The following is a 12,626-nucleotide window of genomic DNA, read 5'->3' on the forward strand; positions in this document are numbered from 1 at the left end:
TGAGAAGAGATAATGAGTTTAAGTTCAGTCTGCAACATGTGGGCCATTCATTATAAGCTTACTATCTAGCTAGGTCTTGCGGTGTGTACTGAGTAGTAACTTTTGGCTTTTGATATGTCAACGCTTTGTGGAAACTGCTTTGCCTTTCCAGGCGTTAACATGACACATCAAAATCTGGCTCAAAAGCTTCATACTGAACAAACAGGCTTAAAAGAGATGAGAAATATGCCGAGAGAGTACAGGTTTTCACCACCCCCAAGTTGATACGAGAAGTTTTTACGAAAGTTCTTATGGGAAACGAAATGATGAAGACCCAATCACTCCATAAACTTTGGTTAATACAATAACCTTGTTCATTACTGATCAACATACCCTATAACCAAGCCACTCAACAATGATAGCAAGCCGCAAGTGAAACAATAACAACACAACTATTGACGCCCCAGGATTTTTCACCAGTGTAGAGTGCGAAAGATGAACCAGCAGGCAGGTTGCTAAAAAAAATATTAGGGACTTAAAGCAGTATAAACGAAACCATTAGTCTGCTCTTAGGCTATATGTACACTAAGAGTGATCTAATATTTATATCGTAGTAGATTTCAAGAAGCATGATTAGGTCGAGTCATTTTGTCTCACGATTAACATAGTTGTGTTTCTGCGACCTCAACAGCCTTCATAACACTGGGCAAAAACCCGCTGTATTTTTGCTCTATTCTAATACTCATAGCTGCTATTTCGTTGCATCTGTCTATATACAGTCGGTGCCGATGCAGTCACGCAGTGATGTTCTCGTAAAAGGTTCAATGCTTCATGAAATGTGCTCATTGTGAGCCCTTGTTGTGTGGCTTCATAGTGTCCATCAAGGCGGGTTGCTAAAAAATTGGGACTTGAAGCAGTACAGACGAAATATTAGTTCGCTCTTAGGCAATACATACACCAAGAGTGATCTAATATTTCTATCAACCACTAAATCATCGGTTTTTATGCAACCCACCTGCCATCGTAGAAAGGAAGCAAGTAACTCCGAACCGAATCCGTGCCCTGTTCCCATGCCTTTCCTTATGAAGTCCTGTCTGGGAGACTGCTGAACCCTGACTTATTTCTTTCCGCCCAAACGCCTGTGCCATGCGTACATTGAGATGCATATCCGACGCTAAAATAAATAAATCCAACACCATAAAAGCAAACATGTCGAGAAAGCATGCAAACGAAAACCTCGATGCGCAGTATTTCGTTGATACCTTAGAGATAAGGCTCATGTCGTGTTTCGAGAAAGCATACGAGCGAAAACCTTGATGCGTAGCCGTTGATACCTTAGAGGTAAGGTTCACGTCGTACGCGAGGGTAACCCTGCCATTCCTAAGACGGGTAATGTCCCTGAAGAGTCTGAGGGTGAACGCGTTCGTAAACGACAAAGTCAGGCACGATACCAGTTCGAAGATCGTTCCGTCGCCCGATGGGCTGATAGTGCATCTGGGTTGGAGGAACAGGTACAGAAAGATGGTATTGCTCCAATGATGCTGAAGGCGGGGGGTGCAAAAGCGTGTTAACGTGGCGCACAGGCTTGTACGGGCTGGGTCTCTGCTGCAGATAGACGCTCGGCGAGTTGGAGATCGGAGTATGCGTCATAGGAGTATGAATAACCGACGACTGACCGTACGCCTCTGCCAAGGGCGATGAGTTGAATGGCCCCAAGCGGCCAGGACTAAGCTGTTTGCTGGGGGTTCCGTAATTAACAGGCGCCTGAGTAGGGAAACTGGTTTGCGCCATCGTGACACCCGTCGTCGCGGGAAGCGATTGCTTCGGCACCATGGCCGCTGGGACTGAAGAATAGACCGTCGACATGGCGCGCATACCGGTTTGTAGCGGAGGAAGTGAGACGTGACCGGGTTGAGTTACCTGCTGTGTAGGCGGAGGGTATCCATTGGCACCGATGTTGTCGAAGGGCATTAACGTATGTTGGGTCTGAGGTTGCCCAGTCATGACGGTGGGGTGAGGCACAGGCAGCCTGGCCGGGTCAACAATGCCATTTGATCGCGGGACCTGAGCCATGACGGGAGCTGGACCTCGCTGAGAAGGAGCAAGTCGTTTGGCTGGGTGTTCCATGATATCTCCCTCGGGACTTCGCTTTCGTGACACAGGGGGGAATTGGAGGCTGGGCTTGGTAGAGAGTGGGGAGATGGTGTTAGTTTGGTACGCGGACCAGTTTTGCGAGTGACTCGACGTAGGTGAGTAGTTCGCTGTGATAGCCGGAGTAGGAGGCAGGCTGACGGTGGGTTGCATAGCACCCGCTGGTGAAGCGATAGGTGAGTGGCGCGTGTTGTTTGTTGGTGTAGGAAGGTGAACCGGTGATGCTGGTAATCGCACAGCTCGCTCGTAGTACTCGTGGAAGCAGGCCAGCTTGTCCAACCAGTCATCCCATTGCTCCTTCGTCGCCACCAAGTTGTATCGCATGTTGGACAGAAACTCCACTTCCATGACATGAATCTCCTGCACATTGAAGCATGACACCTCGGCCCAAGTCTTGTTCGTGTAGGTGTTATCATCCAAAACTATGGCATGGTCAGTTGATGTCTAGCGATGTGAATGCTTCTCACTTACATTTGTTCCCGAGCATCAGTGCTACTGTTAGCAATCTATACTCGCTGCCGGCACGACCCTTGATTTGAGGTGTCGACATCTTGAGTCGGTAAATAAATAGCAGAGCTAGCAAGATGACATTCTGGGTCACTTGTGTTGTTGAGAGGACGCTGTACACCCACTTCCGAAATTGGTCAAGGGGTTTGGCGAGATGTGGTAAACGCTGAACAATAGCGTTGGAGCCCATTGCACGAACTGACCCTGCCTGCTTGAGCTCGTCAATCGACTCAAACCAGAACAAGCAAGTCATCTAGAGAATATTAGTTATCTGACAGTTCCCATATTCTCAACATATGTACGCACCTGAGCAGCGAAATCGGCAAGGTTTCCACCTGTGGGGCTTATGCACTTGGGAATTAGAAGACTGTGGTAGACCAGCGACTCGGCGTCGTTCTTCGTCGCGGTAGACGTTGAAGCAGCAGGTGTTGAAGGTCGGACAGCCTGTCCAACGACTGGAACAACCTGTGACGCTGTCGAGATCGATCCATTCCGGTGCTGAGGAACTTGAGAGGGATGTAGCTCATGTGTCGCTTGTTCCTGTTGGTAATAGTGGTTGTATGTCGTCTGCGGTTGTGGTTGCTGCTGTTGCTCGGGTTGTTTCACAGGGTATCGGTAGTACTGCGGTTTTTCGCTCATGGTAACTGGAGCTCGAGCAGCTTGAGGCACAGCGGCAGCGTAGTTGTGAATAGCATGGCTCTCCCAAGCCAGTGGTGGTTGAAAGACGGTACTCATGTCGTCGGGAAGGATCTCAAGTTCGTCTCCCAGAAGTAGTGTTGAATGAAATCAAGAAGAGAAAAAAATCGATTCCAGACTGCGCAGGGCAACCGTCAAGCTTGAGAAATCACCTAGGGTATGGTGTTAGATTAACCTCCAAACTTTAGGCCGAAGCGCAAAAACAGACTCGCGATAGTCAGTTGACTCACTGATTCCTCTTGTGCTTTGGCAGCCCAGTTTTCTGATACTCTGCGAGGTTGACTGTGAAGCTTCACTGTAAAAGCTCCAGTGGAGGCTGAGCTAGCAGGCAACAGAAGAGTTAGCTTTGGGGTACAAAAATAAACAGCCTAAGGAACCCGATCTAAATAGCATAGGCTAACCTACAGATTTCGTCTCTTATGCTCAACAGGCAACGTAACTCTAATCTATTGCGCGAGTGAAATAACAATACAGTTACCCCGCTAGAGTTTGCGTGATAATTTCGGGAGGTGCGTTTGTTGTAGGGAGGGCGCAACGATTGTTCAATTGTTCAATGGGCCTCGAGGAGCGCCAGTGCCATTATCGATCAGCACCGACAGGCAGTGGAGAGTATTCGCAGTAGACCGGCTGCAGGCGAAGGTATTCGTAGAGGGCCGTTTCGTATTTTTAGTGATGGGCCGGGCTGTTCAACGAGGATATCGGGCGAGGAGGGAAAGCATTCACAGCTAGGCGTGAAATCGTCGAGGCTGGAGATCAATTGTATTCGCTGAGAGATGGTGGTTGAGGATGCTTGTATCTCTAAGAGTGGAGGTTTGAGCAGGAGAGAAAGGAAGATGGAGGGATAAGGAAAGAAAGAGTAAAAAGAAGCAACAACGAATGGGTTCAGTCACTCAGTCCATGACTGGTGGTTGTGTGTGTATGTACAAAGTCCTTTACTTTCATTCACTTGAACTTGGTAGGTAGTGTCGTTCGTCAAGTGTGGTTCTCTCCTAGACGCAGCATAGCATAGCGTTGCGTAGCGTACCTAGCGTAGGGAGTAAGGGTAAGGGAAGGAGTAGGGGTGTCCGCCGGGTCCAGTCCCACAAATAGCCCTGCTCATTCTCATTCTCAAATGTACTTGATCTCACGGCTTGAGCGCCTCCTGCATACAAGTACTGTGCCCTGACAGCCTGGATCAGACTTTCAAGGGCTGGGCTGGGCTGCCACTGGCTTAATGGAGCCATCCATGGCATGGTAGAGAGTCTCTTTCACTCACGCACTCACTCAGTCTCAGACAAGACATTGCACACGCACACCCGCCCGGCCGTCTCTGTGGTACTAGCCGAGCATGTATCGAGATACCTGCTTCCCCTCAGACAATTCCATACAAAGCTTGGTACCACGGGCATGACAATTCTCAGCCCATCATGTCGCCAGCCTTTGCTAGACCTGCTCTTATTGACTAGACCAGGGCCGTCGTGGCGCTTTCCAGCTGACACCGCACCCAGCGACGACCCCGGTTTCCGTGAGGTGAGGTGAGGTGCTTTGCCTTTCTCTGCCCTGTGTTAGCTGCTATTATTATGATTACCGTACACCCCCAACCAGGCCAGGATCTAGCTGCTATGGCTCACCCCCTCTCACTCGCCGCTAAAACTCTCAAGTTTCCTCCACTCATCCCCAAGCAAACTTCAATGGGGACCAAGCCCGCTAGACAGCGGAGTCTTGGGTGCTGGAACCTACCATTCACCCACTACAACTTAAGCCCTCCCGGGCAACTTTATGGAGCATCGAATGTGTTCAAAGTCGCCCCTGGAACGCCCTTAGGGGTCGCCCGGTCGCTGCCGTGCTCAACGCCGGGCTGTGAGCGGGCTTGACGGGGCTCGTGGGACCGAGGGCGGCGGGACTTGCGAAGGGATCCCTAGACTACGGACGGGTATTGAATTCATGGTGAGACGGAGATATGAAGGTGGATGGAAAACAAAATGATGGCAGTTGACTCTGTTCAGGCGGAATATCAACGCAGGCGGCTGATGAGCGATCTGTCCCTGAGACTGCATCCGAGTTCGACTTGCACACACCCTTATGCACATTTGGATTCCTTCCAAGCCATCCACGAAGCTGGGGCTTGTATGAAAGATCCCTGGAGGTGTCGTTCGGTACAGTGTAAGAGGAGGTTTTCACAAACACAATCGTTGTGGAGTACCAATCATTAATGGAACTTGATTGGCCGTGTCGGTTCAGGATTGGCACAAAGCTTCCCATTCATCGGCTGTGGACGGATACAGTAAGTTACAGTGCTGCGATTATTTGTCTGATCAAGGCGTAAAGCCTTGAAGCTGTCAAACTCGAACTGAATTCAACACAGCCTATCTTGATCCGCGGTGTCGCATGCTCGCTTGTTGTCCGACAAGTCGTAGTGGTGGTGTGCTGGAACCTTCAATTACTTACCATGCCTGGATAAGCGGCGTAATTATACCTTGGACGTATGTATGCCTCTCATGAGGCATCCATCAATCATGAGTGCGAATCCATGAGGAGCCATGAGCCATAATGCGGCGCTTACTCCACTGTCGTTCCTTGCTAGGAACGTGCAAGCGTAAGTGTAAGTAAGTATCGGCCGCGTGTAAGAAATCACCAGGTCGTTTCTTCTGCCCTGTTGATGCTGTCTTTGCTTTGCATCCTTGTGCTATGCTGTGCAGCCTATGCTATGCTTGCTCTTGGTTCTGGCTGGCTCCGAGCGGCCTGGGCCATGTTCCTGATACATTGAGGCGGCAACTGTTGTTTCGCTACACTGTACTAGACAACTTTACCGCTTATTATAGTTCAGGACAATAATGACGAGAGACGCACCAGAACCTCGAGCATAAAAACATACCAAGCGAAACAAGGTCCCTACTTTGAGCAGCAATGAATGGAATAATGAGTAAATATGTGACTGAATCAAACAACGCTGTCATGGTCCCCCCACACGGACCCAACAAGCCATCCACTCCCCTCAGAGGGATATCAGAAAACTTGAGATGGAGATTTGAGGCTCACAAAATAAAGAAACACATAATAGACTTTAGGCTGGATGAGCTGACCGAATTATATCATTCCTCATGCTATCAGCAGTCAAGATTTCTGCCACCCCAACGACCCTCCAACCGGAAGCAAGACCCATTCGTCGAGAGGCACTGCAAATCCGTGCCGCTCGTCGAACTAGGTATGTTTTCACGGCGAAACCGACTCTCAGCAACTCTGTCACCCGCCATGCAAGGACCATCTTTTCAACAGCCTTCCCTTTTCGTATCATTATTGAGCTCTCATGACAAGCTTTTGAGACAAAGCGATGAACATGATGTCCGTTTGGCGTACGAATTTGTTGATAGTGCACTGTAGTGCACTACACGCATGCAGCTAACAGAGCTCACTGGGAGCCAACGTCTCTTCGGCACACTTATTAGCTCTTCCGGATCCTTGGCTCCATAGCGCCTAGTCGTAATTCCTTTTTCACCGTGCCTGCCCGCCAGATTTGGATTCTTTGCAAGTGGAACAAGGGCGCTCAATTCGCCTTATCAACCATTGAAGAAAATAGTACGTACGTAGTCTGAAAGCCACCGTCTGGCCCCATCCGATAACCTGGCACTGAACGGTGGGAATCCCTGCCGCTACGGGCATCTCCCCCCTCGCCCTGAGGTGCAACGCCATGGTACCAGTACGGAGTCCAATCCGTCATCACACTTCCAACAAAGAGGCTAGAAGCGATGATCCAAAAACTTAACCGGGGCGACCCAGGGTCTGGCCAGTTGACGACAGCAAATCTGTATCTCGCAACCACGACTTGTGTCAGCCATCCCAAGACAATACCGGTACGTCCGCGCCAAGTACAGTAGTCGAGCCTCAAGTCGTAGCACCAGCAATTAAACACATGCTCCAAGACGGGTTAGTTGCCTTTGGACAAAGCCCTTGTCGACCTGGCATCCTGTAATGTGATGATGTGTGCTGATTTCGCCGAGACCAGAAGTACCTTGGGCTATCTGTGAGAGGGAAAAGTCTCTAAAGACTCGTGATAGGCAGGCAAGAGGCTTGTTGCCGTTGAAAAGCAAGTCAGTCAATCAGTCAGTCGTGTACAAAACCTGTCACTGCATTCCGTTGGCTGTAACCTTGACGTGCCTAATAAGCACCTAAGAGACATGGACAAACCTTGGTCGCAGGCTAGAATAACAAATATGGCTTGCCTATTGTAATTTCATACGGAGGCCAAGAAAGAAAGACATTTTACCACGGTAGCCAGCCTGGTTAATCTCTGCGTACGGGGTTCTTGCATCTGGGTTCAGCAACCTGGAACCTCTGAGTTTTGCCATGGCCGAAACTCTCGAGCTGCTGTCTTGCAGTTTTTACCGATCAGAGGATGCCGTATTGATCGATGCGGCATGTAGGCGATGCACTGTCGTCTCGAGGCATCTATTAGCAATGCTATGATGGCGTTCAATAATTACATCGTATCCTTCAACTCAGGCACCGATCTAGCGAATAAGTTTAGATGCAAGAAAGCAGCAAGTGCAGCGCTTTCTCGTACAAAAGGAACTTGCCATGCACTCACCGCCAATGAGAGCCCCAGTATATGATAAAAGGGAATAGCTTGTTTGTCTCGTCTCGTCTCGTTTCTTTTTCTTTTCCTTCTACATGTATACCTAACTAGTATAGGTAGTCTTCAGACAACATCTCCGGCCACTCGGGCAACCTAACCTGCACAATGCATAAAGTCTGAACCTGGCTGGCCGGTGATCAGCAGTCACTGGCGAAATCGAATACGTACGCATTTAGGCTTGGTACGGAAAGTTGGTTGTCTCCCGTGCCTGTCTTTTGTTGCCGTCTCGTATGTATGTACAGCCCAAAACCAAAACCATGCCGCCGCAGCCTGCTTCTCTCGTATGTGCGTGGGCGTAAAACTCGCAAAAAGGATGGGGAAGTGGGTGCATTGATGACCACTTGAGTGCGGGTATTCAATCTCGAAAACGTGAACGAATCAGTACGGTAAAGTCAGCCAGCCAACCAAGACAAGTCGCTCTCGGCAAGGAACCCAACCTAACCTAACCTGACTTAACCTTGGAGGTGACTGACCCTTGCTTTCCAATTTTCTCGCTTTGGCTTTGGCGCTCAGCAGGAACTCAAACGCAGGGGTGATTGGTTATTTGTTTAAAGGAGTGAATTGATCCATGTGGATGTAATGTAATGGATACATACATCATGAGACAGGCAGAGAAAAGCACAGGCAGGGTTGAAGACACTTGCTGCCTACTATGTACAGTGCCTTGCCTATGCCACATTCGTAGCTTAACGAGCAGTGCAGTGCAGTGCAGTGCAATCCAAGTGCCACAGGAAAGGAAAGAGAAAAGAGAGAATGTCGCAAGTTCCTTCCTTCCACATATCCGCATCGTGCACGGCAATAATAACCCCCGTCCGATTATCTTGACTGCACCCTGCCTGCCTACTATGTACTAAAGTACCTAGGCAGGTAAGCTCCGGGGACGCAAGACAAATCCTGGGAGTCGTTAACGAAAATAGAATCGAATGCTAATACTGGCGATTGATGTCCAAGTAATTTTGGTTTCCACAGCTTATATTATAGCGTAAATAAAAAGCAAACATGGTGTGCAGGTTCCCATCCGATCAGTTTCGTGATTCATCAATCACATATCCCAAACTTCGGGTCTTTTTCTTGAACTACGGGAACGGGGCCAGAGGGAAGGAAGGTGAACATGGGACCGCTGAGCCAAGCAACTAGAGAAAGTGGTAAGGGGACCAGTGGTTAGAAATGGTCGATCCTACCCCTCGAGTTCTGTAACAACATTTGATGCATCACTACCTATCCTAGTGTACGGGTATGTTTATCGTATACAAGCACATGTTAACCTAACCTTGCCTATTAAGCAGTCGGTGTAAGAATAACGTTGATGATTGTTAGATTATGGCATGCGTCAGCCCTTCAGAGATTGACATCGACAATTCAGTTATGCGTGACCGATGAAGATGGGAAGCGGATGTGCTGCTATGCTACCTTCCCTGGAAAGCCTGGAATCCCCTGGTTGAGCAGGTATAGAAACTAGAAGGAACGGAACTCATCTCATCTCATCTGGATTGAGATTGTTGTCATTGGTCAACGCATTTGTAATTGCACTTCTCGACACGGACATGGAAGGAAACATCAAATCCAAGACACTGGCACTTTCCCACTTGTGTCGTTGGTTTCCCTCTAACCACCCCTAGGCCCAGCAACAGGTCGCAGTCTACTCCGTACTAAACCTAGACATTCCATCTTGTGGAACCCCAGTCTGTTTGCCCGTTGGTTTTTTTTGCTTCTTCTTCTTCTTCTTCACTTTCGAATCACTACCCCAAACCAATGACCCACTATGACAGGGAAGTCATGGAAATTCATTACAAATGCCCTCGAGGTGATAGTCTCAACATCGTCATTTCTAAACTCATGCTTGCATCAACTCTCGCGGTGTGAAGTATTTTGGTTGTCACATGTACAAGGAATCTTTCCACCAACTTCACCACATCAAAGGAATAAGACCGAATCATGAGAGAACTTCCTGGTTCAATGTTGCATGTGGAAGCCAATCACATGCGACGGCTATATCAACTTTGGAAAGCCTGCAAAGCGCTGGTGGCAAACCCAGTACACAGACGCATACATGCAGTGGGGTTTCGGGCAGTGTCTGACTTGGGTTTGGTCCGTTTTGCTTTGCTTGCTTCGCCTGTGCCTGTGCCTGTGCCTGTACTCAACAGAAGATGAAAGATAGACAAGGGCGCTCGCTCCCTAGTGTTTATGCCAGGCTTGGCTGAACCGCTGCTCCCTCCCGCTGCTTCCGCCATCGTTGTCGCTGACTGGAGGCCTTGACGACATATTTGGTTCCCCGGCCCTGTTGAGCAGCTTTTCGTGTTGGAGGGGTGGGGTTGACGGACGACATGCCATTCTAACTAAACCCCAACTGCAACCAAAGTTGAGCCAACATCTTCCGGATACACATTCTGATATACGCCAAAGCCTCATGTGCTCCGCCATCAGCAATGCAGTCAACAAGGCGAATGATGCGGATGTTGAAGCCTTCATCACCACGCGGTCCTTCTGCTGAGTCGCACAGGGTAACCTTACCACCACAATCGATCATGCTCTGAGACAGGAAAACCAAAGGGCTGTTGCCAACTGATTACACTTGTCTGCGTGTCGCCCAATCGTCGACTGATCTCACTGTTGGCTGCTGGAAATTTCCAAAGCCTCCACGAATGTCTCCAGCTTTTGATCGAGCTTGATCAACATCTGCTTGGCTTGGTCTATCCATTCTCGCACAGCCGCATATTCACCGTCAAACACCGGATTAAGGCGCCGTTATCAAACGATATTAGCGACCTGTGCACTATTCAAGGACTGCTACCACTCCTCAGAACTAGACGTCGGTGGTCCAGGTGCCTCCCACCACCGAAAACCTTGCTGCCCGAATTTGAAATGAACCACCACGCTGTGTGACACCTCAACTTTTACTACAGGCAAGAAATGTCCTAAACCATATCACTTTATTAGGCATGTAATCCGTCCGCCCATGACTACGATATTCGCCCCGAATATGCATCCACACGTCTACGGCATTCAATCACACCGTTGTTAAGATGCGGCAATCCCACTTGCCGTGCACTCATTGAATGATGACACCCGCAGGTCGCACGCGCAGTACTTACCTGATGCCTCGTCAGTACCCAAACGAGGCCCAATTTTGAGCGTTCTCCATTGCCTCCTAATACCCCAGTATCCTGGTCTTGTTGTCTGCTTTGGTCACTCATCCAATGTACAAGACAGGTCGTTTCATGGTGCACCAACCGGCTGGTAGCGTCGAGCTCACATCGAGCTTTAATTGGTTCATTGCCTCCCCCTTAGGTTTACTGGCACAGCTTCACGACCCCAAGGTGTGATGTTGTGCTTAATTCGGTCGCCATCAAAACCAACGGCTGGGCCTCAGATGAGAGTCGCCGATGGACGCTTTTGATCTGGCTGGTCTCATTCCGCCATCTCTTTCTGCACACCGACCCCATCGGTGATGGCCAAATATCGATGAAAGATAATGCGACGGCTGGTCGATCGAAACCCATCGAGACAACTTACGGCTGTTTGGGATGGGGACGCACATTTCCTCCTAACAGTCGAGGCTTTAATCCACATTGGACGCCGGTCCGGAGGTTTGCCTGTATCAAATAGGTAGCATAGCATAGCATAGCATAGAGGGAGGGAGATCATACCTCCTTAAGAAGTATAAAACAACATTGACGAGCCATGACGCTTTGCCTACATCAACAAATGGCTCAAAATCCGCAACAAGGTTTCTTCCAACTTGTTCAACCAAATGACAACGAGGCCAGGCTAAAGCCAGCATCATATCCCGCGATGCGAGGATTTATGTTGAACGTGGAGAGACAAGTCTGATCCACTTGGTAGCTGGTCTTGATAGCAATCCACTTGCTGAATCAAGCCCGGCAGCCATATCACTCCGCGTCCACGCCCCTCGACATGCGCGATACTGATTCAAGTGTGAGGAACTTGTGATGCAGGGATGTCCAGACCTAGATGAAATCCCACGCTTACAGCCCCATCATAGCCCTGTACGGGTTGGGTTGTAAGTCGTGCAGTCCTACGTGACTGAGATAACATGCCCAGGGTGATTCATCCCCTGCTCCCGTGACTACTGACTGATTGACCTCAATTTTTTTGGGACTTCTGATGTGCCTTTTGGCTCATATGGAAGATTGTGGGATAAACGGACAATTTGCCAAAAGACTCACGGCGATCTCTCAATACTGTTCAGAGTCCCGGATCCACAACATAACAGCTTTAGACGAAACCTCGGTCTCAGATTGTCGTCTAAATGTTTACACTGCATGACCGATTCCAAGAAGCCAGTCTGAAACTTTCATCGGAAGACTCAACATAAGAGTTTTCACTTTTGCCGGCTGTTCAATCTTGGCGGCGGCTATTGACTTTCTCAACATCACATAGGGCGTTTTCCAAAAAAAAAGTAAGCAGGCGGCTCTATCAGAGCTGGAACAACATGGAAACATAAAGTGGTTCAGCTTTAGTGGTAGAATATCATGCATGATACCACAGGGTGGGCAACTTGGCATGGTTGTCAGTAGACCAATTGGATGGCCTTGAGACTCGAAATCCAACTTGCCATGATGCCTCTCTTCTCAACATGATTTTACACTTCAAGTTTCAATCCCATGCTTTTCCCAAGGAGGGGGATACATAAGTGGCGATCGGCGAAACCATGACAGCC

The 12,626-nt window shown here is 49.1% G+C and overlaps 2 protein-coding genes across 2 annotated transcripts, besides 4 other annotated features; one reads left to right on the plus strand and one right to left on the minus strand.

Moving 5' to 3' along the window:
• Nucleotides 1-1,359: 1,359 nt before the first annotated feature.
• Nucleotides 1,360-3,372, minus strand: FPSE_06474 (uncharacterized protein; the record flags this gene model as incomplete). Its single annotated transcript, XM_009259592.1, has 3 exons — nucleotides 1,360-2,552; nucleotides 2,602-2,890; nucleotides 2,944-3,372. The coding sequence occupies 3 exons, from the start codon at nucleotides 3,370-3,372 to the stop codon at nucleotides 1,360-1,362; spliced, it is 1,911 nt and encodes a 636-aa protein (XP_009257867.1).
• Nucleotides 3,373-4,327: 955 nt separating this feature from the next.
• Nucleotides 4,328-4,366: a microsatellite.
• A 1,496-nt stretch (nucleotides 4,367-5,862) lies between these two features.
• Nucleotides 5,863-6,223, plus strand: FPSE_06473 (uncharacterized protein; the record flags this gene model as incomplete). Its single annotated transcript, XM_009259591.1, has 2 exons — nucleotides 5,863-5,914; nucleotides 6,135-6,223. 2 exons carry the CDS (start codon nucleotides 5,863-5,865, stop codon nucleotides 6,221-6,223), a joined length of 141 nt encoding a protein of 46 aa, XP_009257866.1.
• A 2,151-nt stretch (nucleotides 6,224-8,374) lies between these two features.
• Nucleotides 8,375-8,404: a microsatellite.
• Nucleotides 8,405-8,638: 234 nt separating this feature from the next.
• Nucleotides 8,639-8,661: a microsatellite.
• Nucleotides 8,662-11,552: 2,891 nt separating this feature from the next.
• Nucleotides 11,553-11,575: a microsatellite.
• Between the last annotated feature and the right edge of the window lie 1,051 nt (nucleotides 11,576-12,626).

Source organism: Fusarium pseudograminearum, chromosome 1 (genome assembly GCF_000303195.2).
Source record: "Fusarium pseudograminearum CS3096 chromosome 1, whole genome shotgun sequence".
In the NCBI taxonomy this organism is placed as follows: domain Eukaryota; kingdom Fungi; phylum Ascomycota; class Sordariomycetes; order Hypocreales; family Nectriaceae; genus Fusarium; species Fusarium pseudograminearum.